The 24,939-nt window shown below is 34.8% G+C and overlaps 1 protein-coding gene across 1 annotated transcript in view; it reads right to left on the reverse strand.

Moving 5' to 3' along the window:
* Positions 1–1,137: 1,137 nt before the first annotated feature.
* SLC9A9 (solute carrier family 9 member A9) overlaps positions 1,138–24,939 on the reverse strand; it is a gene marked incomplete at its 5' end in the record, with an annotated part of 96,066 nt that continues 72,264 nt past the window's right edge. The window contains 2 exons of the mRNA XM_015821872.2: positions 1,138–3,198; positions 4,811–4,916. Of these exons, the coding sequence (XP_015677358.2) occupies positions 2,977–3,198; positions 4,811–4,916 (328 nt within the window). The remainder of the gene's footprint in view (positions 3,199–4,810; positions 4,917–24,939) is intronic.

Raw genomic sequence — 24,939 nt, forward strand, 5'->3', positions numbered from 1 at the left:
GCATATAATCTTATCTCTAATGAACTTTGTGATATTGAATTTGCCAAAATTTACCATTCAAAATGTGAAAAACTGTAGATGAGTTTGATACTTGAACATGCTGACTTTCTGCTTGAATTCATGCCCTCACTATTTTAACCTTCAGTAGACAAACTGAATAAAGATGAGGCCAGAGAGATAAAAAAAATGCAACTATAGAGTTATTTATCCTTCAGTTCACAGATTTCAGTTGCTGTTTCTTGGGATAGGCTAAAAAGTGTGTGAGATCGCTATTATTAAGTAGTAGCTAGCTCAGTGTTTCTCAGTCTTGGCAACTATAAGATGTATGGACTTCAGAGTTCTAGCATGCTGGCTGGAGAATTCTGGCAGTTGAAGTCCACACATCTTAAAGTTGCAAAACACTGAGCTAGAGACTATTTTAGGGAGAGAATCTTATGTGCTGTAGTCATTCATTTCAAGTGCATTCCTAAAACTATATGCAGTATTTAGGCAATTTATGCAAAAGCTAGACATGTCATACTCAATGCTAGAATGCAGGTGCACCATTTAACTGTGCAATCCTATGAGATTTTAAGCCCTGTTTGCTATAACGTTGCCTTTTTCTACCTTTTAGATATGTGACAATGGACAAGGTGGTTTCCATGGAGACCGATATGTAAATACATACCTCTTTGGCATGTATTTGCGGTATTCAGTGCGATAATGTCAAAGGCTTCATGGCAGTTGGTGTGTAAGTGCTGAAGAATCCATGTGTTAATATTGAATAAAAGGAGAAATAATTTCTCATAATTTACGAGAAATTGTTATGGAAGCAGCAGTGTTTGAGGCACATGATCCAGTACACGAGGCCAGTTCCAATCATACCTTTTAGCCTAAAAATACTTCACATTATTCAGAATATAGTTGCAAAGAGGCAATCTTCCTAAAGTCATGCATATGATCAAAAATCTTAAAGGTGACATACAGTATGAAGGATGAAGGCCATAATTTACATGGATTCTTGGCATTTCTCAACGTTCTACATATCGTTGGCTTCTGGTTTTGTAAAATATATTTGAAACATGAGTTTTGAAGAACCTGAATAAATATGCTGTATGAAACAAAATGACAGAACAACGCAATACTTGAACTGTTATATTCTTTCTTTTTAAGTGAAAGGACAGAAATAGTAGTAACCCTTGAATGGCAACAAATCACAAGGGAAACCTTGATGCATTGACCAGCAGTTCTTCCTAAAAAATTTTTAGACTTCTGTAATTCTGCAAACATTTCCTATTTTAGCAGATACTGAGTTAATACTGTGTCAAAATTGGTTTGTCAATATTCAGAAAGATTTATTTTTCTGTCAAGGTGATGTTTACTTTTCCATTTCATTCTAACTATAGGTTGGAATTCTTCAGGCAGTTTTTTGAGATTAATTTACTGTTATGAAGTGGTTGATGGTGTTGCTTTATGGTAGACATCTCATCATTTTGCAACTTCCTTGGTTCTCACGCTTATTAATCTGAAAAAAGTCTTGTTGGGGAGATAAGTATACAAGGAGAAATAAGAATTCTCACACCTTCATTTCAGCCACCACACCACTAAAATATGTGCAAGAATCCTATCTCACCTACCCATGAGCATTTACTGGAATTGCAAAAAGTAATCCCCCCTCCCATCAAACTGCATGAGGATAGCTAAATAACCCAGAAGATATGCTAAGTGCAACACTATACTGAGTATTAAGATGGAAATGTGGTATGGTCATGGATGGCTGCAGAAAGCTGAAACTCAGGAATAAAATATACATTACATGCAAAATATTTCACTTTCAATCAGTTTCTAGGCAGGACTAAAACACTGGAGAGCCCCTGGCAGTTAAAGAAGCAACTGGAGGAGATGAACCAAATGGGCTAACTATAAGGCAGTTTTATTTGGATATGAAAGGAGTTGCAAGTGCAACTAGGAAAGTCTGTCCATAATAAAGCTTTTCAAGAGATCCGTCTCTAATCTATAAAGATACAGAGCACTGCCTTCAAGGAAAAAAATTAGAGGGCTGTCATCAACTTTTCTGATACTGTAGGTACTTGTGTTTATAATGGAAGATTCAGATACAGTTTCCCTCTGTATAAACATACAAAGTATGTTCTCTCTCTCTCATTTCTTACTGTATAGGAAATAAGCAGAAATATAGCAGACATTATTTTAGAAGTCTTGAATGTGATACTCATGTTCTCTGTCCTGCAGATTTTAGGTATAAGCACAGAATATCAGGAAATCTGAGGAAAGTCAGCATACGGCATTTGCATTGTGAATCTGTTGCATAGGAGTGACAGCGAATGGATTGGAGGAGGGAGCAACATTGCTATTTATACTAGCAGTCATGCTCTATTATGGTAAAATTAAAGTATCTGTTCTTGATATGTTTAAGTTTTAGCTGCTCAAATATTAACAAGCAGTTTTGGTGGGTCACTTGCTGCCAGACTACCATACAGTACGGAAAAGATTATTCTGTCACTTGCTGGAAGGAGGCAAATGATGGCTTGTAGCCCAGAAATGTCCATCTTATCGCAAAAGGCTCTACATGAGAAGAGAGAAATGGTACTGATATATATGTGATTTTGGAAGCATGTACTAACTAGTTCACTGAATTCTCATTCTCTCTCTTCCTGAATGATTAGAAAAAAAAAATCCAAAAGACTTTGTGCATGTGCAAACAAGCATGATCCACAGCCTACAAAGACACATGTAATGTCCCAGTAATAGTCAGATAATGCCTTTGATTTCATTGTTAAAATGGCCACTATCAGAAAAAAATTAAGTGTAGTAATAGAATGTTTATGAATTATTAAAAATTCTCCTTCATCCCAACTCTAGGGAGAGATTCAGCAAGGTCTTGCTTCTTTTCTGTTTATGTCCTTCTTGTTAATTCTGCAAAATAAATGTACTTTTCTCCTGCTTCTGATATTTGTGGCATATATTTTCTAATGGACATCAGGCTGAGGAAGCAAACTCGGATTGACCGGAAGCAGGTTTGGAGTGGAGTTCATATCCTCCTAAGCCAAGGTCACCATCATAGATGTTTTCTTTACCAGCAGGATGAGATGACTCTGTTCTGTTCTGGGTTGGCACAGGAAAGTGGTCTGAAACATCATAATTCAGGGTCAGTTCATCATTATTGATAATAAATTCCCCATCTTCATCCTTCAGTTGCTCCTAGGCATTTTTGTGATAAAGAATAGAGAAACAAAAGAAAATGTTTGCTTATTAATGACACAAATGTGAAGCAATCCTATATTAAATAGATATCCCTATTTCTTAAGTTTATAACAGCACATAGAATTTTAATGTTATTTAGAAAGTAATTAATATTTACTTCATATAAATGTATATTTATTTATTTTTTATTAAATTTACATTGCATGTATCTCACTATCAAGTGACAATTTTTATGAATTGTCTCCTGAAGCTAGGACCTTCTTGTCCCTGAAGAAGCAATGCACACATGTGTCTATCTATACCGATCAGAGATGTGCAGAGATCAGTGATTCCATCTCTGAGTCTAATTTGAAAAGATCCCTATAAGATTACTTGTCTGCTAAAAACTTGATGTTCCTTCCACATAACGTATTGTTTGGAAAAGAGAAAGATAGAGAAATACTGTCAGATAAAGATAGCTAATAACATGGAGAGATAGAGGAAGAGAAAGAGGTGTCATGTCACAAAATTTAGTTTGGCTCTGGCCATCTCTGCTACTTATATTCAACATGTGCTTTCCAGATATTATTCTGGGGACAATATGGTTGTTGACGGAAAAATGTTGCCCTTATTGAAGTAGTAGAAGTAGAACTTCTGCATACAAGGGATCTAACTAATCATTTCACAATGCTGAATCTCTAATGGTTGGAGATATGTGCAAATCAAGCTGCCTTTCTTACTGAAGTAAATAGGGAAGTTTGTAAATCAGGAACTCTATATACACACTGTTATTATAAAATACATGTCTCATTGTAAATATATCTTACACTCTGAGTACAAGGTATAATGTTATGCCTAATTCAAACTAGTAAGAGTGTGAGGTTGTTGGGGCTACTAATTGATGGAATGGAAGACAGAATATTCCATAAATTAGGAATACCCTACTTCACTGGGCAGCCCTCCCCAGCTGATGACCTGCAAGGTTTCCCAGGTTGGACAAGAATGGTTCCTACTTTACAAAAATCCAAACTCAGTCCATAAATCAGGTATGGTTTAAGGCTTGGCGGGTAAAGAGTACTCATGCTAGATTCTTCAGCCAACCTTGTTTTTCAAAAAAATATTTAACCCATGTTTAAAAACATCTCTAAAAACTGCTGATAGAAACAAGCTGCAACAAGATAATACTGATTGCAAGCTTTTCTATTACATTGAACATTCATCTCCATGGCTGTCAGCTGTTTTTGACATTATTTTTAAAATGATATGCTACAGAAAGAGCCTAGAGTTCAAAACAGTATTTCTAAAGTTATCATAAGAGTGCTGAGCTTGATTTGAAGCAAACATTAATTGTACAATAATGAAATAGAGTTACTTTATATGTTTCTTAATAAATTTCCATTCTGAATGTCCCTTCTAGTTCAGATTAAATATCAGTTTTGTTATGCAAGGTGACCAGAAAATCCAGAATCAAAACTAAATCTTTTAATCTGGGAGGATGACAGAGGAAACATCCCATATTATATTAATTGGATGACAAAACTCTAGGTATCAACACCACATATAGTGAAAGCTGTATAATACATCCTGTCAAAAATATTGAAATATTGTGCACTTGAAATTGTATACTTACCTCATAAGCTCTAGGGCTAGTCAGCAACCTGGCTACAGGATTACACCATTCTGGTAAAGTGGTAGTAAGTGGTGGGCCAGCATGAGTGAGGATCGGCTTTAAATATCTGTGAAATCTGTTAAGGTCTATTTCCATATATATGCACAGCTGAATCTATTTAGGCCATGCAATCATAGCAATGCATAAATATATAATAACAATGTAATGTATAAAACATCAGACATGGAGAGTTATCATTAAAAAATTTTTAAAAAGGGAAATAGCATATTGTGGTCTAATTTTACAGGCAATGCTGGATATATTTTTTGCCTTTGCAAGACTTATTTCAGCTGTATTTTGATTTATTAACAAGCTATGCAAATCAATCAGATAAAGCAAATTTCTAAAAATGTCTATTGTGAATAATGGAATAATATTAGAGTACTTCTGTGAATCAATATATTCAATGTTCATAGTCACTGTAACAGAAGACTAGCATAAAAACATGTAGAAAATTGTGCAGTTTCACATTTCACATGGAGTCAGAATTTCTTAAACCATAGTTTCTTAACTATGCTTTGCTGGGCTGAGTTGCACATAAAACTAAGTCATAAGGTATTGGTTGACATATTTTGCTGAGAACATTATGGTTTAATGTTATATGTGAGCCAGGTCTATATAGGCTTCATTCCATCACACTTCTAAAAGGGCAAAATCAGGAATTCTGTTTATGTGTTATGAAGAAATGTGTAACTTACCACATGAGTCAGAGATTTCCTCTGTAAAATCATGTTGGCAATGTCAGAAAGAGCCAGTATCCAAGAGAACAGCAAAGTTGTCTGTAGTTTCATCTTGAGAACTATAGCTGCAAAGTCTTCCACACAACCCTGAATATTAGGTTTTTAGAACTATAGCCCATGGAAAGTCTTCACATGTATGTCTCTACGAGTTGCATCTTTTTACTAATATCTGATTTGGGCTATTGATAGAGATAATGTAGATTAATCTTCCTAAAACCTATGCCCTCCAAATGCCTTGGATTCCATATTCCTTATGGTTGGTTGCATAGTCAGCCAGCTGTTTAGATTGGATTTGACCCTTTTGTCTACCTATTGAGTCCCTCACAAGGATCAGTGATGTTATGGCTTAATAATATTGTTATCATAGGATGTAAGCTGTCCTTAGTAAAACTGTCTTTTGCCATGGACTGATGGCAATTTTGTCAATACCGTTGGTGTTCAAATGGTGCTCCAGATGCTTTGGAATTGCACCCATGGGACCTATTTCTATTGGTACTATCTTTGTTTTCTTTTGAGAAAGTCATTCTACTTCTATGTGAAAGTCTTTTTATTTTGTGACTTACTCTAGTTCTTTCTTTTCTATTCTGCTGTCCCCAGATATTAAATGTCCACTATCCAGACTTTTTTTATCATTCTTATTGACAATTGTTAGGTCTGGATGTGAAACAGCTGTTTGTCAGTTTGAATTCTAAAGTCCAGGAACACTTTAGCTTCTTTGTTTTCTATTGTTTTGTCTGTTTTGTGGTCTCACCAATTCTAGCTTGCAGGTAAGTAGTATTTCTTGCGGATTTTCAATGCACCATTGTTGCTACTTTTTCATGCAATCAGTTGCTACTGTTGATCAGTCTGTGTGATCTTCCTGTAGCAGCCAACCAAATGGTCAACTATCATTTGAGAATTATTAAGGTGAAATCATATATGCATGTGAAACTGAAAGTTAAATAACTCTACTGAGTAATATGGAACTCCAAAGAAATATGGAACATCATTTTGCAAGGTTTTTTGGGGGAAAGAAAATGGGACAAAATTTGGAGTAATGTGTTGTCAGCCCTTTAAAGTCAGTAAAACCAGGAAACAGGAGTCTCAGAAGCTTGGGGAATACTTTTTGTTGTTGTTGTAGGATATAATTAGAGAATCCTGAAATTTGTCAAATTTTCTTTCAAATTACATGTTAAATTTTCTTTCTATTACATGTTATGTCAAACAAAATCAAAGCAGAGTCATTTTGAGTTTCTTTCTCATGTGTTCCTCTTTCTGGGAATCTGTTTTGAACCTTTCCTCCCATAATTGTTCATTCATCCCTTCAACATTCCCATAGATGATGATGATTCCTCTTCTTCTTCTTCTTCTTCTTCTTCTTCTTCTTCTTCTTCTTCTTCTTCTTCTTCTTCTTCTTCTTCTTCTTCTTCTTCTTCTTCTTCTTCTTCTTCTTCTTCTTCTTCTTCTTCTTCTTCTTCTTCTTCTTCTTCTTCTTCTTCTTCTTCTTCCTCCTACTCCTACTCCTACTCCTACTCCTACTCCTACTCCTACTCCTATTCCCTGCATCACTAGTGGAACTATGACTAAGGTGATAGTAGCCAAGTGAGCTGCTATGTTTCCCTCTAGAAGATGGGCTCAAAATATATTATAATAGCATTATCCAGATAACGTATTGAAAAAGAAATCATAATAAATCACTAAATTATTCCACATGAGTAGTGGATTCATTAACAATTCCAGAAAGTATCCTATGCGTGAACAGTCTCAGACTTTTATCATTAAATATGCATTTTCTTTACTTCCATTTCTTCTTTCTCTCCTTTTCTGACTGTGCAGTAGTACTGAATTGATAATGATGAGGACTGAGGATTGCTAATAAAATGAAAATTCTGTAGTTCATGGGTGTTTCTATAAATTGGATAATTGGATTATTCAATCAGTAATTAACTATACTTCCCTGGAGTCTTGGGCAGCAATTTTTTCTATCTCTGTATATGAAACTTTAGCAGAAATATTAAACGTTGATTAGAAATCTTCTCCTGTTATCATGGCATATGTTATAGTCCAAATGTACCAATACCTGGTGTAGGAATTGTGCAATAAGTAAGATAAGATGAAAATTATCCCTTGATATTTTATTTATGTATTTGTTACTTTTATTTGTAGCCCATCTCACCTTGCAAGGTGTACGTAGTAAAAGGCACAAATTTAAGCTATTGATTGTTGGTCTAACTCTATATACCATCAGTAACAAGTCTGGTGTATCAAGCAACACTGAGAATTTATTAAGTCCAAAACTCTGAGTAGAAATGTTATTAGAGAATAGGTGGAATCCAGTCATGTTATGTACTATGTAGAGCAAAGTAGTTGGATGTATTATTTTCATCTGTGATGTCTTCAAATGAACCACCATAGAAACCTGCATGCNCTAACTCTATATACCATCAGTAACAAGTCTGGTGTATCAAGCAACACTGAGAATTTATTAAGTCCAAAACTCTGAGTAGAAATGTTATTAGAGAATAGGTGGAATCCAGTCATGTTATGTACTATGTAGAGCAAAGTAGTTGGATGTATTATTTTCATCTGTGATGTCTTCAAATGAACCACCATAGAAACCTGCATGCCACTGAAGATGCAGTTTTTCTGAATTATTTTGCATAAAATAAGCAAATAGATTGTAATAGTCATGAATCTTCTACTTCCTATTCAGCAAATCAATACTCCTTTTTTCTTGTCAGAAGGCACATGTATTTCATAAAATGTTAAGCAACTTTATAGCTGGGATGGAGCTTGAGTGGTAATTCATTTTAAGTAATATACTTTTTTTAAGGAATTCAACACATTTATTTTATACTTCATACTTCAATGCTCCTCTATGTGAAATTATGTAAATATGATAGAAACAGGCTTAGACTTTTGTTTTACACCTGACTTTCTAATCTTTTCATCCAAAATGATTGATCTGCATAAAAGAAAATCTGCTCAATTTCAGCAATTATATCAATCTCCTATCTTTCAAAGAAAATTATTGCTAAGATTATTTATAATGGGTGTAGTCTCTGCCACTTTTCCATGATACCATTTTTCTTATACTGGGGAAGCTAGAACTACTTGCTTATTCCATTAAAATATTAATTTGAAAAAATATGTCAGTAACATATTGATAACATAACATGTTATCAACATAACACAATAACATGATAACATGTTGATGAATGACAATGGGACATTTAACTTACAGAGTTTCACCTTTAATTTCTCGGGCCTGATCCCAAAGGAGATATCGATCCTTTTAAAAAGTATCTTCTATCCTTTAACCTAAAAAAGGCTATGATAAAATGTTTGCAATGAAAACATAAATTATAGTTCTGCATTTTACTTGGAAGTGTTGAATATTATAGTCAGGCATCATTTTCAAACACTTTTATGTTGTTTTTAATGCTTTTGTACTTAATGCCTTACAAATTGTTATGACTGATGATGAATTAAAAAGAAAAGAAACCACAGAGGATAATTATAAAAGCTATTTATGTTTCTGATTTGATTTCTTTTGTTTTTGCCTTTTAGTGCACTACATTTAAATCTGTACTAATAGTGCCACCGCCCGAACACTGAACATTTATGGAGAATATAATAAAATTATATCCAATTTAAAAGAAGAAAGAGTCCTTGTCCTTGCATTAACTGATAATCAAGCAATTAACTTGATTTTCAACAATCCATGATTCATATTAATTAATCAAATTACTGAACAATGCATAAGAAAAGCTGTATTCCACACTTACTAAAGACATATTCATCAAGCCATAAGTGACCTACAGATATTCACACATTCTGATCTACTATGATTTTTTTAGCATGCCTCAAAAGTAAAACTTTTCAAGGATGTGATGGACAATTACAGATGACTTTTTCTCAATATACAGTATGGAATCATGAATAAGAGAAAACATGAAAGCTGTACATCATGTATTTAACTTTAGCTAAAGAGAACTGCCATAATGCATACAACGGAGAGTTTCAAATGGTTTGTGTGTTCAAGTCAAGTGGTCCACAATGAAATTGTAGAACAATACAGAGTCTATCTTTGTCCTTATAAAATAAAGGACAGATGACCAAACACAGATCAATAAGGTCCTGACATATAGTCCCTCATTTTCATAATACATCATTGGTTTTGATAATGATGATGATGACTCCGAAGAAAAACATTTTGCAAAATAATGGATTATGCATGTATTTATGGTATGATAACAATCTTTCCTCAAATAAACTGTTGAAATGTTTATTTTCAATATGTTAATGTTGACAGTGAACAAAATAAGTTTGAGAATCTCTGAAAAAGGATTAGAAAAAAACAATGTTTAATTTTCAAACAACTCAGCTTAAAACATTACTAAATTAGCAAAACAATAACTTCTGGTTCCAATTTAGCAGATTCATATTAGTCAGTATGATCCATTGTTTTCCTTACTATCAACTTTTGTTTTATTAAGAAAGAACAAGTGTCTAGCATTAGTCAATTGCAACAGGAATAGCAAACTGTTAGCTAAATTTGCTCTCCAAATCAGTAATTTTAAGTGGAGGAAAAAAAGTCAAAAGCTATTTTTTACTTTTGAATCAATTTTCACAGTTCCATGGAAAAACAGAACCTCCAAATTGAATTCTTTCTCCTCTCTTTAGGTCACAAGTATATTTCCTAATGGCCTTTCATCTCTAAACAGTTGCTGTGTGCTTCTAAGTACTAAAAGGGTGAAAAATCATCTCAGCAGTCAAAAAGTACAGGTTGTCAGGGAGAGTGAGAAAGAATGGCTATCTAGAACATTTCCACTATATTTAATGTTCAGGGAGCAATGCATGTACCAGGCTGGACAGTGGTGGGTATTTTTTTGTCAAGGGCACTGATCTGGACCCCATCTGATTGCATAGGCTAGATATCAGGATTGGGATACAGTAGAAAACTGGCAGTACTGTGGGTAGCCTCTCTGACACCTGACTGAGGCATCTGAATGAGTCATATGTGGGACTCTTGTATCCTTCCACTCCATAAGGAAAAGGGGTACATGGGTTATATGGCACTAAAAGGCAGCTATGGAAGAACGATTTCAAGGAAAAGATAGGACCAAAAGGGTAAACTTGGCGATCTGAAGATGTCCCATCCCTATTCTAGCTGAATGTGACTCCTAACAATTGCATCATACTATTTTTTACTCAAGTATAAACATCCGCAGCCTGATTCTGCATGTTTCAAAAATGTATATGTGGGAGACTGGAGTGTTTAATTTTTTCAAAATAAGAACACAGGAGCACACTTTTATGTACATACACACACTTCTAAGTATTCTTAATTTTCAGCACTTTTGCATAACTACCTAACACTTTTGCATAGTACACACAGACACAGACACACACACACACAGACACACAGACACACACACACACACACACAGTTGATAGATATTTACACACGCACATTTATATATTAGTTCCGTGATCTTTTAAAAACATCTGATGCCAAGATTACAATCTATCACTGATGTCTTAAGATGATCCTTATAGTTGTATAAAATAAGCCAATCTCATTATTTACCATTAACTCAGATGTTGGTTAAACAGTGTTTTGGACAGGATGGCTACTGAGTTTGTTAACTGAGATGGCAGTTAAACCAGGAGTAGCTTAATGAGAAACTAACTAGAATTCTTCCCTATTGATTTGTTCAGAATTTACTACACAAGAATAATAGTTTTTCCTGCAAAGCAGTTTTGAGACTTTTTTGGCATTGGTTCTACCATTAGGGAGAATGAGACAATACCCTGAAAGGGCAACAAATAGAAAAAATAATAAAATTTCTCATCCGTTGCTTCAGAACTTTTTTCTATTTTCTTTTTTTAGAGCTGTGCATGAAATATTGCCTAAGTTAGTTGTCCTCAGGGAGAACTATAAATATTACTCATCCTGAAATAAGAGTCAATTGTTAGCTTTGTAGGATTTTGAAAACAGTATAGAAAAAGATTCTTGGGGAGCAAATCATTTTTAGTCTAAAAGCAATGGCCACAACTCGTACCCCTATTTTTCAGAACATGACATGTGGAACTATTTGTGAACTTGTCAGGGAGACTTGCTTAGTGGGATAAATGACTAGAAGCAATTAAACTCAGGAAATCAGCTGCATGTAAATATTGTCATTTGTGGTTAGTTTTTACTAAACAATTTAAAGCTGAACAGTCATTTTAAGACTAGGTAATATGGGAGGGGAATGGAGAATGTAAAATTCACTTTATGAAAATACGATTTTTCAAAAATCATAATTTCTACTCTATAAAGGCCTATTTCACTTTTATACTTTATTTATTGGAAAATTTTAATTGCCCAATAAATGAAGCTCTTTGGTGGGTTTAAAAACTTCTCTGGGTTCTTTGTTCTCCCTCTGCAGTTCTGAATCTGCATTTCTTTGATGACACAAATTTCTCTGGCCATAATTCTGTGTTTAATGCTATGCTTCACATGCACAAATTCCATACCATGTCCATGCCTGCCAGTCTGGCTGAGTTGCTGTCTATTAAAGTAGGTAACTGACAAAAAACAAAAAAAAATACAGAGAAGCTTTCTGTATACCACTATAGGGCAATAGCTGCCATGTAGATTAGTTTGTAGGACTCAAATATGATTCATTCATATGGCCAAACTATTTGTATGTTATGAGAATAAAAAAATGCAGATTTTGACAGAATAATAAACCAACCTCATAAAGTGTGCCTAGATATAATTGAGGAAAGAGCAATTGCAATTATATTTTTCCTTTACATTTTTTAACCATATGATCTATGGAACACTACATTGCTTTTAAAACACGCAGCTCCCTCCATTCATAAAGAGTGTGTGATTTTACATAATTTTATACCAAAAACTGCCACAGCCAGCTTTTATTTTGTTAATGAAGATCTAAAATTGAAAGGGTCATACTTAATACATCCGTATGGATTAATGTGTTTTGCCACAGACTATCATGTTTGAACTGAACAGAACAGAAACTTTATTTTGGTCATTTGTTAAAAAAAATTCTACAAAAAAAACAAAGTAAAATTATTCCCAACATCTCTAATTGTTGGCAAGCATTTGTGGGCAAAGTTTATACATAATCTAGCAAAATGTTGCAACTTTTAGGGAAATAAATTTATCTGGTTGTTTGATAGATAATGCAAATAAAAATTATCAGAGTACTCTGGGAATTTTAAAGAAAAAAGGGGTAAGGAAAAAAGGGGGCAAGAAATGTTCCTGCAGAACTATAATACAAAAGAACATGAACTGTGGTTTCTATAGCACCCGAGTCACAGGGGCAGTATCCGGTTTCATATGGGATTCTCCTATATTTCCCTTTCCAAACAGCTGCGGAAGGCTATTGAACTTGGCTAGAGATAAAGCTCTCCTGAATTTGGAAACTGTAATAGGAAGCTGAACATGCTTAACGGTTACACAAATTATTATGATTTATCTCAGGGCAAAACATCTTTAAGAAAGGGGCACACTTTCTTACTTACTAATTTATTTATTTTTATTTTTTTGTAAAAGAAAATGAGATAGGAAAACAATCCAGATAGAATAACAAATATAGGAAATTGACATGTTTTATACAACATACTAATTTAACCAGGGTATAATGAACCCTTTAACAAATTACATATTTATGTAATAAATGTAATGTAACAATATATTTAATAATATATTATTAAATGTAATAAATGTTACATAAATATGTGATAAACCACAACTGAGTGGATTTGCATAACACACAAGTTTACAACTCATACTTTGCATGCTAAGCCGTAATGTGGTTTGTTTGGTCTTCATGTATGGCATAAACTTAGCTATTGTCTAGCCCTAGCACTACATCATCACTAATGAAAAGAAAAATATAAATAGTCATTATAAACTTATGAAGAAAAATCTGTATTATTGTAACTGAAATAAATTAAACTGATGAAAAAAGAGTTAGCCAAATATCTATATAATAACCACCGTATATACAAAACTGTACAGTTCATTAAACACTTAAATTTATTGTTAAATCTACATAGAATAGCAACTTTATATGCCACATTCTCATTTATAGAGAACAAAGACTTTTCATTCATAAATAACAATTTGGATTCATTCCTTAAAACCAAGTAATCAAATTTCTTTCCAGTTATGTAAAATTTCCTCTTTGCCACACCCTAGCTTGATAGAACCAAGTTCTTAATGAGATGGCAACTGGTAGGAAATCTGAAGATTTTTTAGGAATATAGGTATACATCACATTGAGATCCATAACTATAATATTTCTTCTCAAAACCATATTAACATATAATAATTTGAAACTACAGCAGGGCTATACTGGCAACTTTTGGATAGGCTTGGAAACTGGTCTCAAAGTGTAAAGATTGAATGCAGCTGTAATAATAATAATAATAATAAAGTTGGAAGGGATCTTGGAGATCTTCTAGTCCAACCCCCTGCTCAGGCAGGAACCCTACTCCATTTCAGACAAATGGCTGTCCAGTCTCTTCTTAAAAATTTCCAGTGTTGGAGCATTCACCGCTTCTGGAGGCAGGTTGTTCCATTAGTTAATTGTTCTAACTGTCAGGAAGTTTCTCCTTAGTTCTAAGTTGCTTCTCTCCTTGATCAGTTTCCATCCGTTGCTTCTTGTCCTGCTTTCAGGCGCCTTGGAGAATAGCTTGACTCCCTCTTCTTTGTGGCAGCCCCTGAGATATTGGAACACTGCTATCATGTCCCCCCTCGTCCTTCTCTTCGTTAAACTAGACATACCCAATTCCAGCAACCGTTCCTTATATGTTTTAGCCTCCAGTCCCCTAATCATCTTTGTTGCTCTTCTCTGTACTGTTTCTAGAATCTCAGCATCTTTTTTACATCGTGGTGTCCAAAACTGGATGCAGTATTCCAAGTGTGGCCTTACTAAGGCATTGTAAAGTGGTATTAATACTTCACGTGATCTTGATTCTATCCCTCTGTTAATGCAGCCCAGCACTGTGCTGGCTTTTTTGGCAGCTGCAACACACTGCTGGCTCATATTTAAGTGATTATCCACTAATTGATTATGCTTTGTTTAAGAAGAATAAGAATTAAAAGATGTGGGGTTATTGTTGCACCTGAGTGATTGTCTTCTTTTTCTTTAATATCTAAAGTCAATCTATCCATTTCTGCACACTCTAGAATTTTCTTAATTAGTACTCCTTTAGTTGGTAAGTTTTCATTTTTCCAATATTGGGCAAATACAATTCTTGCTGCTGTTAATACATGTAGTATTAGATATCTGCAATCTTTCTCATACTTGGCTCCTATTATTCCTAACAAAAACAATTCTGGTTTAAAGTCTGTTTGTTTTTTAGTCATCTTCTCCAACCATAAATGTATTTTAGCCCAATACCTTTTTGCTTTAGGGTATGTCCACCAGATGTGGTAATAAGTACCTGGCCTTTGTTTGCATTTCCAACAATTGTTTGAAGTATTTTTAAACATTTTTCGCTAGTCTCACTGGTGTCATGTGCCATCTGTAAAACATTTTGTATAGGTTTTCTTTATATGGCACTGCTTTAGTTAATTTAATATTTCTTTCTCATAATTTTTGCCACTCTTCTAATTCTATAGTATGTCCAAAATTCTTTGCCCATATTATCATTGTTTCTTTTACTTGTTCTCCCTCCCTCCTTTACTTCTTATTACTTTAGTGCCAATCCTTCCTCTGTCCACAATTACCAACTGAAAGAAGCCGTTCTTCATTGTCCTTATTTTCCTGTTCCTGGAGATAATGAACCAAAAACCCAATGAATCCTGCAGTCACATTTATTTGACGTAGCTTTTAAAAATGCAAGCACTTAGATATACTTGCTTCATTTAGATTTGGGCCAGATGTTTGAGGATGGATTAAAATGCAAGGACAGTGTGTAAAGTTTTATTGACAATCTGGCACTTTATTATTTATTTTTCTGAAAAAGTGTAGCAGTAGTTAATTTGACTCCAATGAGTCTCGAAGAGAGGAGTATGGTGTAGAGAGAGAAGTCTGTGTAAGGTGCTGAAAGATGCAGAGCTTTTTACTGGCAGCATCTTTTAATTCTTATTCCGCTGAAAAAAAGCATAATTTCCTATCCCACAACTACACGCAGTTTCTACAGCCTTGAAAGAAATTTCCAAGCCTCTCCAAAACTTGTCACCTCATTATAATTTTTAATTTGAAGGGAAAAATGATTAAAGATGTGGGAATTAATCATGTATTTAATTAAATTAATATTAATTAAGCTGAAATTACATTAAATCAAATTTAATTTTTGTTCTGGTGTTAACTATTTCTTTGTCTCATTCCTGCCTACTTCCTCAGGTGTGTCCTCAATGTGCCACTCAAAGCACTCTATACCTTGAAAAAAGTTATGGATCATTACACAATAACAGCAATTAGTTTTGTTCTCTGGCCACATTAAATGAGATGTTCATTGCATGAATGCAATTATCTCCCACATGTGGTGACATTTAAATCTCTTCAAAGTGGTAGTTTTAATTTTAAAAATGAAGTGGATGCTATAGTTACTAGATCAGGGCTGCATAAATGTGGCTGACTGCTAAACAAAGCAAAAAGAGTTTTCTATTATCTTCTTGCTGCCATCAAATAATCTTCAGGACTTTTGCAGCCCAGATTTGAAAGCCCTAATCTGAAGCGTCATTGAAATGCAAGTAGCAATTTCAAATATTTTGCAATGTCTCTGGCATAAAATTGAAGGGCTAATGTTCCTTTCTCAACTTCACCTAATCTTAAGGCACCTGAAGGGGTCCCCAAAGTTGCTGTTTACATAGCTACCAGCATCTGTTATAACAAAACATATAGAAGATCATAGCATTCAGAATGAACTTCAAATCTAATTTAATCTTCAGAAACAAAACAAGACCTGTGTGTGTGTTTATTGATGTAGAAAAGAGATTTGGAAACAGTTTACAGTAATCTTATAAACTGACCTGTTTTTTGATGTATGTATATGTGTATTTAAGTATGTACATTTGATTAAAAACCAACACAACAATTCCACACATTGTTACAGAAGATAAAACCTGCCTGGAAAATTGATCAATATCACATGAGACAGAACATCTTGAAAATGCCTTTTCAAAAATAAAGTCTCTGCATCAATACTACACTGATTTTTTTCATTATTTTTTAGAAAAGAAAATTAAAGTAAAATTCCCATGGGTAGAATGATTTCTTGTACAGAGGTAAAATGGCTGAAGGCTATATTTGTGAGTGTTATCTCTTTCCTGGCTTCTGAAGCTTTAATTCAATCTTGAAGGAAGCCATTATAAGGAATTGTTCATGGGAGGAAGTTTTCCCCCCCTTTAAGATCAGGAAGGGAGAATACTCAGAGGGCAAAATAATGGAAAAACAAGTAATGAAAACAACAAACAAGGCAAGCTTAAAGTATCATCAAAAGAAATGTGAAAATTGCTTGAGGAAAATATTCAGTTCAATCTGCATGAAAAGAAAACTGGTAGGAAATCTGAAGATTTTCTGGCAGAATAGGCGAGAAAAAGTGTCAACAGAAACAGCATTTTTTGGAAGAGCTATCACATACAACAGGGAAATAGCTAGAAGTGAGGGGGAACAGAATGTTTTTCTCCTTGCACATAAATTCTGTCCAGCTAGGATCAGTTTAGAAATATCCAGCTACAGAAAAATGGTTTGAGAAAAATGGATAGCAGGGAGATTGGTCAAAATTGTTTCTTTTCATTGGTCCATGCAATAACTCATCATTTTATTCCTGATGACTACCACTAAGATGAGAAAAGTAATAGACTGGATGAGAACCAATGCATTCAAGCTCAGTCAAGATAAACAGGAAGTTGTTTTTGTAGTTATATAGTTACCCAACTCTTAAGCCTATCTTAAGGAGGTACCGGATTTAAAGGCACTTCATTGGGATGTTCTAACTATTATTGTCATTGTAGTATAAGTGGTTTGGGAGCCTGGAAGCAGCCATGATACTTCTAGATAGAGGTAGCTTATCATCTATCATCCATGTTTGAATTAAATCATGGTTAGCTACTCTAATGCATTAATATGGGAGCTGCCTTTGAAAATGATTTTGAAACTTCATAGAGCTAAGAGTTAACTAGTAAAGCACTATCAGCTTCCAATGCATTTCCAGGCCCATTTTAAAGTGTTGGTGTTGCAAGGTTTTAACCCATTTTCTAATTTTTCAATTTTGTTTTAAACAGTAATACGTATAGTAAGACAGTCAAAAAGTAAATCTTTTTTGACTTGGTACTAAGCTTTTTAATATGTTGATAATGGTCTAACATGATTGGTAATCAAAGTTCTCTGGATAGATCACAACTTTTGATTGGGCCCCAGAAAATCACTGAAAAATCACTTGCCATAATTCTAGGATTCAAAGCTGAATTTCAATGATGTAATTATTGGATGCCTTCAAGGGCAGTGGTAAAAAGTTCTACAAGCCACATATTGTATGTCACAATCTAGAGCAGTGTTTTTTCCTATGTGTATCTTTCTATGTGTATCCCCTATGTATCCCTTTCTATATCACCTTCAAAGCACCATCTTCAATTACAGTTAGGCGGATAGCCACAAGAAACAAGGCATTATTATTGGTTGCATCTCTGGAATGTCTTCTCCAAAATACTATGGCATTCAGATTGCTATATTTTGGCTGCAGCAGAAAACATTTTAGGATTCAAACCCATTGTACAGTATATTTTAAGATGCTGGGTAATAGCATTTTTTTTTGCTATTCTTAAACTCTGTTCTGCTATTAACTTGTTTTTAACCTTTATCTGGTTTTAAAAATATCTGTCTAGATAGTATTATTATCAGGAGAATCAAAATACAAAATTACCATTAAAAACACAAATTTATGGTTGTGATTTATAGTTGTCATTTGCTCTGCAATTATTAACATACTTAACAAGAAATAATTGAAATAAAGAAGGAGGTACTTCTATAGAAACATTGTAAGAAGTCAATAGAGAAACTGTTAAAGAGAAAAGGAAGATAGGATTTGGAAATAAAGTGTGTGCAGTGTTTAATAAATGCAGAGTATAACTGAAGATTATATTTAGCTAAAAACATTTTCATGAATAAATCTGAAGAGGGATGGACTTTATCTTTATCTAAGCTGAAATGCTTTGTCCCTTGATTATTGTTTCTAGTTCTCATGGTGACCATTTGCCAGGCATTTAAAAGAGCAAATTTGTTGGCAACACTGTTCCTGTTTTAAAAATACCCGTAAGTTTCAGAAGGCATTCCAACAAATTTTGCTTTAGCATTTTAAATGCTCAATTACATCTAACAAAATTAGAAAAGAAAGGCAACAAACCTGAAAATCCTCATGCCTGTTGCCTCCCACAACTCTGTACTTGTTTTATGGTATACAGAAGAGAATTTTCCATGTGAATCCAATATCTCCCACACACTTCCACTATTGTTTATTTAGAACTTGCAAGTTATCTTTTGTTGGGTAACCCTTGCTTTTTGTTATATGGGGCAGTTAAGGGGATATTTATATTAAGAAATAAAAAAACAGAACTATACTTATTGACCACTAGGGTTCTGACAACTGCCTTGGCAGTTATAGTTCAATAACTTGTATAACTTGACTGCTTTCTCGTATTGAAAAGCAATACGGGTTCATTGAGAAAAGATTCTCTTCTGGGTAAGTGAAAAATGTAACAGATCTATAATACTATTCATTCTTCTCCCAGTGATTGCTGCATTTGAACTGCAGGTAACAATCTGTAGGCCATGTACAAACATTCTGAGGCCACTGGAGACCTCTTTTGCTATATGACATGGGTTTGGGCTTTTAAAAAGTTTTGTAATGACATGTACATTTACCTTCATACTGCTTAAATAAGAACTTGATAGATTTCTTGCTTTTTTTCTCTGTGTTTTCATCTTATATTTATCTGAAAAGGGGGTGAGGTACCTTAAAAGTATTGACATAAAAAGTGTTTCCAGCCCTGCTTACAGAATAGTATCTGTCGTTCCATTGGACTTTGTATATGGAGAACATTTGTTCCCTCTTTATGAACTTTTTGTACAACTAACCTCTCAGAAACTATTGTGGAACAAATAGTTTTAAAGTATGCCCTTTCCCCTCTTTCGTAGGTAGAATAACAGCATAACACAGGGTTATTAGATTTGGCAAATGTCACGGGGAAGGAAAACCAATGCACTGCTTTGATCAAAATTGAACAACCCCACAATTGTTTTTAAAGGGTTTCAAGAAAATCTCTCTTTATAGTTATGTGGCATTGTGCATGTAGTGCATATAAATTGCCATCCAAAGATAAATTATAGGCCAGTCTTAGGTACATTATTGTCATTGTGAAAAATCCACCATGCCTGGTGGATGTGGGCAATGTATGAAACCCCTAATTACTCCTAATAATATTTAAATTTATTAACAGACATATAAGCAAGAAAGCAATTAATAAAATAAATATATCAACTTGTGTTTGTACTGTTACAAGAGCAAAGAACCAATTGTTTCATTGGTTCTTTGCTCTTGTAACTTAAACATTGTTTACATGGATTCATTTAGAGCTGTAGCTCAAGTAATAAATATATATTGAAAACTAGGAAGGATGTTTATTTATTTATGCATTTACTTAAGAAACTTATATAGTCTTCCACATAAAATCTGGCTGAAATAATTATATAAGTGCAGTTTTATATCAACATTGATTCCTTATAAAAGTAAAAAAAAAATCAAATTAGACTCCAAAAGGGAGTTTGAGGAGGCCGTGGCTGTTCTTTACCCATACTCTTGTTGTGCCTGGCCAGAAGAGAGCACCAACACTAGCACAAAGGGACTGCTTGTCCTTCTGCGTCAGTAGTAAATTACCTCTTTTTACGAATTTGTCCATAGTAGCTTTAGTGCTACCTTTTTTATGCTTCAGCTGTAGCTAATTGCATACAGACATTCTTGTATATACTGAAAATGTGCCCTTGAACAGCCATTATATAACAAAATGAGACAAGTGTACTATGTTCACTGGAACCCAATATAAATTTCAATTTGGCAGAAAGCCTTCAGACACTATGCATATACTCAAATTGGAGCAATAAGTCATCCAGGGAAGCTATGCAAATCAAGAAGCAACTATCGAAACAACATTAATATGTTCCCTCAAACAACAGAGAGACAATGGGGAAAAAGGGACTCCAAATAAATAATTGAAATGATTAAAAATTCTGAATAAAAATTATAGACTCGGAGATTTGCAAACAAATGGATGCAATACTACTGTTATTAATGCAAGGCTGACTTGCAATTACTAGTTCTGAAGCATGTTCCCAAATGTCATTAGTAATGGCTGCTGAAAACTTTTTTCTTTACCTGCAAGTATTTCTGTTTATGTATTCCATTATGATGGCTCAGTGTGTCCTCCTCCATTTTATGTCAGTGTTTGGGGCCTTTAGAAGAATATCATAACCATATTTCAATGCTTAATCTGAACAACAGGCATATGGCATCTATCCTGATAAGGTTTATTTTCCAATAAAAGGGCCACTTTACTAATCTGGTAATTGCTGTTATATACCACTTCTAATCCCAATAGATACATTTCTATACAGATGAATCGTCTTAATAAACAATAGGGTATTAGTAAACCTACTTCCTGATACATTTATTGAAAGTTGCAATACTGCTCATAACTTCCTTTGGGAAATTGGTAAGCAATGATACAAATCAGATTAGCCCTATGGGTAGGAAAGCAAAACATAAATTGCATAAATACATAATAAAAAGAGAGTTATCCTTGTTAAAATAATATTACCACTCTAGTAAGTGTTAGAAGAGTCAACTGTGTATATGGTTACTATGGGTATATATACTCTTGCAGTATTTGTCTACTCCATTCTACAAAAAACAATAGAAAAAAAGTTAAAAGAATGTGAAATGAAAACAGGAACATTTAAAGCACTATGTATTCTTAAACACATTTGCTTAGAGGTAACGTCCCACTTAATTTGACGAGACCTAACATATATTTTGGAACATTGCTTGGAGCTGCTGTTTCACTCAGCTTTCAGGCTCATTACTGGATCATAAAATGTGACTATATTACAGGAGGCCATGTGAGAGCGAGCAGTGATGTGGATGGCTGAGCTCTAAGTAGTCAGTATTTCTAAACATTAGGTCCAACTGAAATAACATCTGATAAAAAGCTCAGTTGCTACCTCCTACCTGTTCAGCAGTTGAAACCTGTTAAGCAGTTTAAAAATGGACCTATATAGCAAATTCTGCCACAAATTACAGAATGATTTGAATGATTTGGAGACCATTGATCTGGGAAACTTTTTCCCCATGTTACATTTAGCCACAGTGCCATACCTTAATAGGATCAATTAGAGGTTTTTCATATTGTTGTCTTGATTTGAAGCAGGGCAAACTTTAATATTTAATATTTTTAGTGCCACTGCTGGCTGCCCAGTGGATGGAGTCACTCAGGTATGTCAGTGGAGCTGGGATTTGGGAGACTTTTTATTTTATTATTAACAGTGAATAAAACACTGTTACAGTTTTCTACTTTAAAGTGTTAAGATATTGTACTGTATATATCCAGTAAACATGGCCACTGATGCTTTTAAGAGATAGGAGAAGGCTACATCTCATGGACTGGAGCTCGCCTACCCCAGATTAAAAAAAATATTGAATTGAAAACATTGCATCCTTAGGGAGGAGACCTCCTTTTGTTCATAGAAAAGACTAAGATTCAGTGGTGTCTTTCATTGGAGGAAAAGTGCAGAGACTTTTATTAATTTTCTTTCACCGTGCATCTACCCCTCCCCTGATGCTTGAGGTCACATTATTTTAGAGGTTGCCCCTTGTTTTCAGAGCAGATTTGCTCAAATGAGCAAAAATCATCCTATGCAAATTCCAGAACGAAGCATTTCCTGTATGGTCAATCAATGCAATCATGCAGTCATTTACCTCTTCCTCAATTTATCATGTTCCTCTTCTGCAGATAGGCAGGAAATTCTCTTTGGTTTAAACCATGGCAGCTTTTAACTGTAAATCTATAGATAACTCCCTGGTTTTTCTATAGCAGTGACAGCTGCCATTACTTTTCCTCATTCCCATTTATGTAGAAGTTTATTTTTTTTTAAAAAAATAGCTTTTAATCTTTGCTAATACCAATTCTTTATTTGGATACCGAAGCTGCAATCTACTCTTGAGATATTTGTTCTGTTTGTTTTATCTCTTTTATATTTTTATTAAGCCTTGAGGCTAAATTATATAGCTTTGATTTGCTTTTGGTATTTGTTTTGTGATAGCTGAATGCATGTTGTTCTGGTGAGTTAGGTAAACATACACTCTAGGTTTCAGGAAACCTAGGCAGGATAACATATTTGATGTCAGACAAGGAGCTGTTTGTTCCTTTCTAATGTACTAATTTATTTATTTAAAACAGTCTTATAGTCACCCACCAAACTCTGGGCAGTTCCCAGTCATTCTGCAACAGTTTCCAGAAGATATTCTTGGAAGTATCCCTATTTGAATTATGGCTCAGTATATGAAATGATCAGATAGAATCAAAGTAATAAAATTACAGGTAGTTCTCAACTTATGATCACAAATGTGACTGTTGCTAAGTGAGGTGGTTATTGATTCAATCATCATGTGACCAGGCCCAATTATATAATCTTTTTTTTGACGTGATTGCAAATCACTGTGGTTGTTAAACGAATCCAGCTTCCCCCATTGACTTTTTTTGCTGGAAGCCAGCTCGGAAGGTTGCAAATGGCAATCCCATGACCCTGGGACACTGTAACCATTAAATGGATGCATATCAATTGCCAAGTACCTGAATCACAATCATGTGACCAGGGGGATGCTGCAGTGGGAATAAGTGTGAGGACTGGACCAGTTGTAAGTCCTTTTCAGCATTGTTGTACTTTGAACGGGTTGCTAAATGAATGGTTCTAAGTCGAGGACTGCCTATAACGAAAGTGTATTCCCAACAATTATTTCAGTGCTTTGGACTTCCTCACCTAAGGTTGGTTAAAACTGTACTAGACAGAGGCCAAACCTCAACTGAAGAAAGAGGATAAAGATTTATCAAAACACACAAGAGAGGAGCTATACGGGCAATGGCTGAATAAACGTTCTCCTTTTAGGAAGATAAAATCAAATAAAGAGCAGGCCTGGTAGCCAATAACAGACCATCAGTGGGGTGCCCCAGGGCTCTGTTCTGGGCCCAGTGCTCTTCAATATCTATATCAACGATTTGGACGAGGGGATAGATGGGGAACTCATCAAATTTGCAGACGACACCAAGCTGGCAGGAATAGCCAACACTCCAGAAGTCAGGCTTAAGATACAGAAGGATCTGGACAGACTTGAACACTGGGCGCTATCTAACAAAGTGAAATTCAATGGTGAAAAAAGCAAGGTTCTACATTTAGGCAAGAAAAACCAAATGCACAGGTATAGTATTTGCTCAATAGTAGTAACTGTGAGACGGACCTCGGAGTCCTAGTGGACAATCACCTAAATATGAGCCAGCAGTGTGCTGCAGCTGCCAAAAAGGCCAGCATAGTGCTAGGCTGCATTGGGATAGAATCAAGATCACGTGAAGTGTTAATACCACTTTACAATGCCTTGGTAAGGCCACACTTGGAATACTGCATCCAGTTTTGGTCTCCACGATGTAAAAAAGATGTTGAGACTCTAGAAAGAGTACAGAGAAGAGCAACAAAGATGATTAGGGGACTGGAGGCTAAAGCATATAAGGAATGGTTGCTGGAATTGGATATGTCTAGTTTAATGAAGAGAAGGATGAGGGGGGACATGATAGCAGTGTTCCAATTTCTCAGGGGCTGCCACAAAGAAGAGGGAATCAACCTATTTTACAAGGCGCCTGAAGGCAGGACAAGAAGCAACGGGTGGAAACTAAGCAAGGAGAGAAGCAACCTAGAACTAAGGAGAAACTTCCTGACAGTTTGAACAATTAACCAGTGGAACAACCTGCCTCCAGAAGCGGTGAATGCTCCAACACTGGAGGTTTTTAAGAAGAGACTGGACAGACATTTGTCCGAAATGGTATAGGGTTTCCTGCCTGAGCAGGGCGTTGGACTAGATGACCTCCAAGGTCCCTTCCAACTTTACTATTATTACTATTATTATTATTATTATTATTAATAATAATAATAATAATAATAATAATAGAAAGAGAAGATGCTGTGCACTGCTGGACCTCACAAATAGCATTCAGGCTCTCATATAAAAAGGAGACTTTGAGCAACAAGAAATAGGACAGTGAATTTTTTTAAGGGGCAGAATAGAGATATGACAGTGAAT

This window comes from Protobothrops mucrosquamatus, unplaced genomic scaffold (genome assembly GCF_001527695.2).
Source record: "Protobothrops mucrosquamatus isolate PMUCROS unplaced genomic scaffold, P.Mucros_1.0 scaffold1415, whole genome shotgun sequence".
NCBI lineage: Eukaryota > Metazoa > Chordata > Lepidosauria > Squamata > Viperidae > Protobothrops > Protobothrops mucrosquamatus.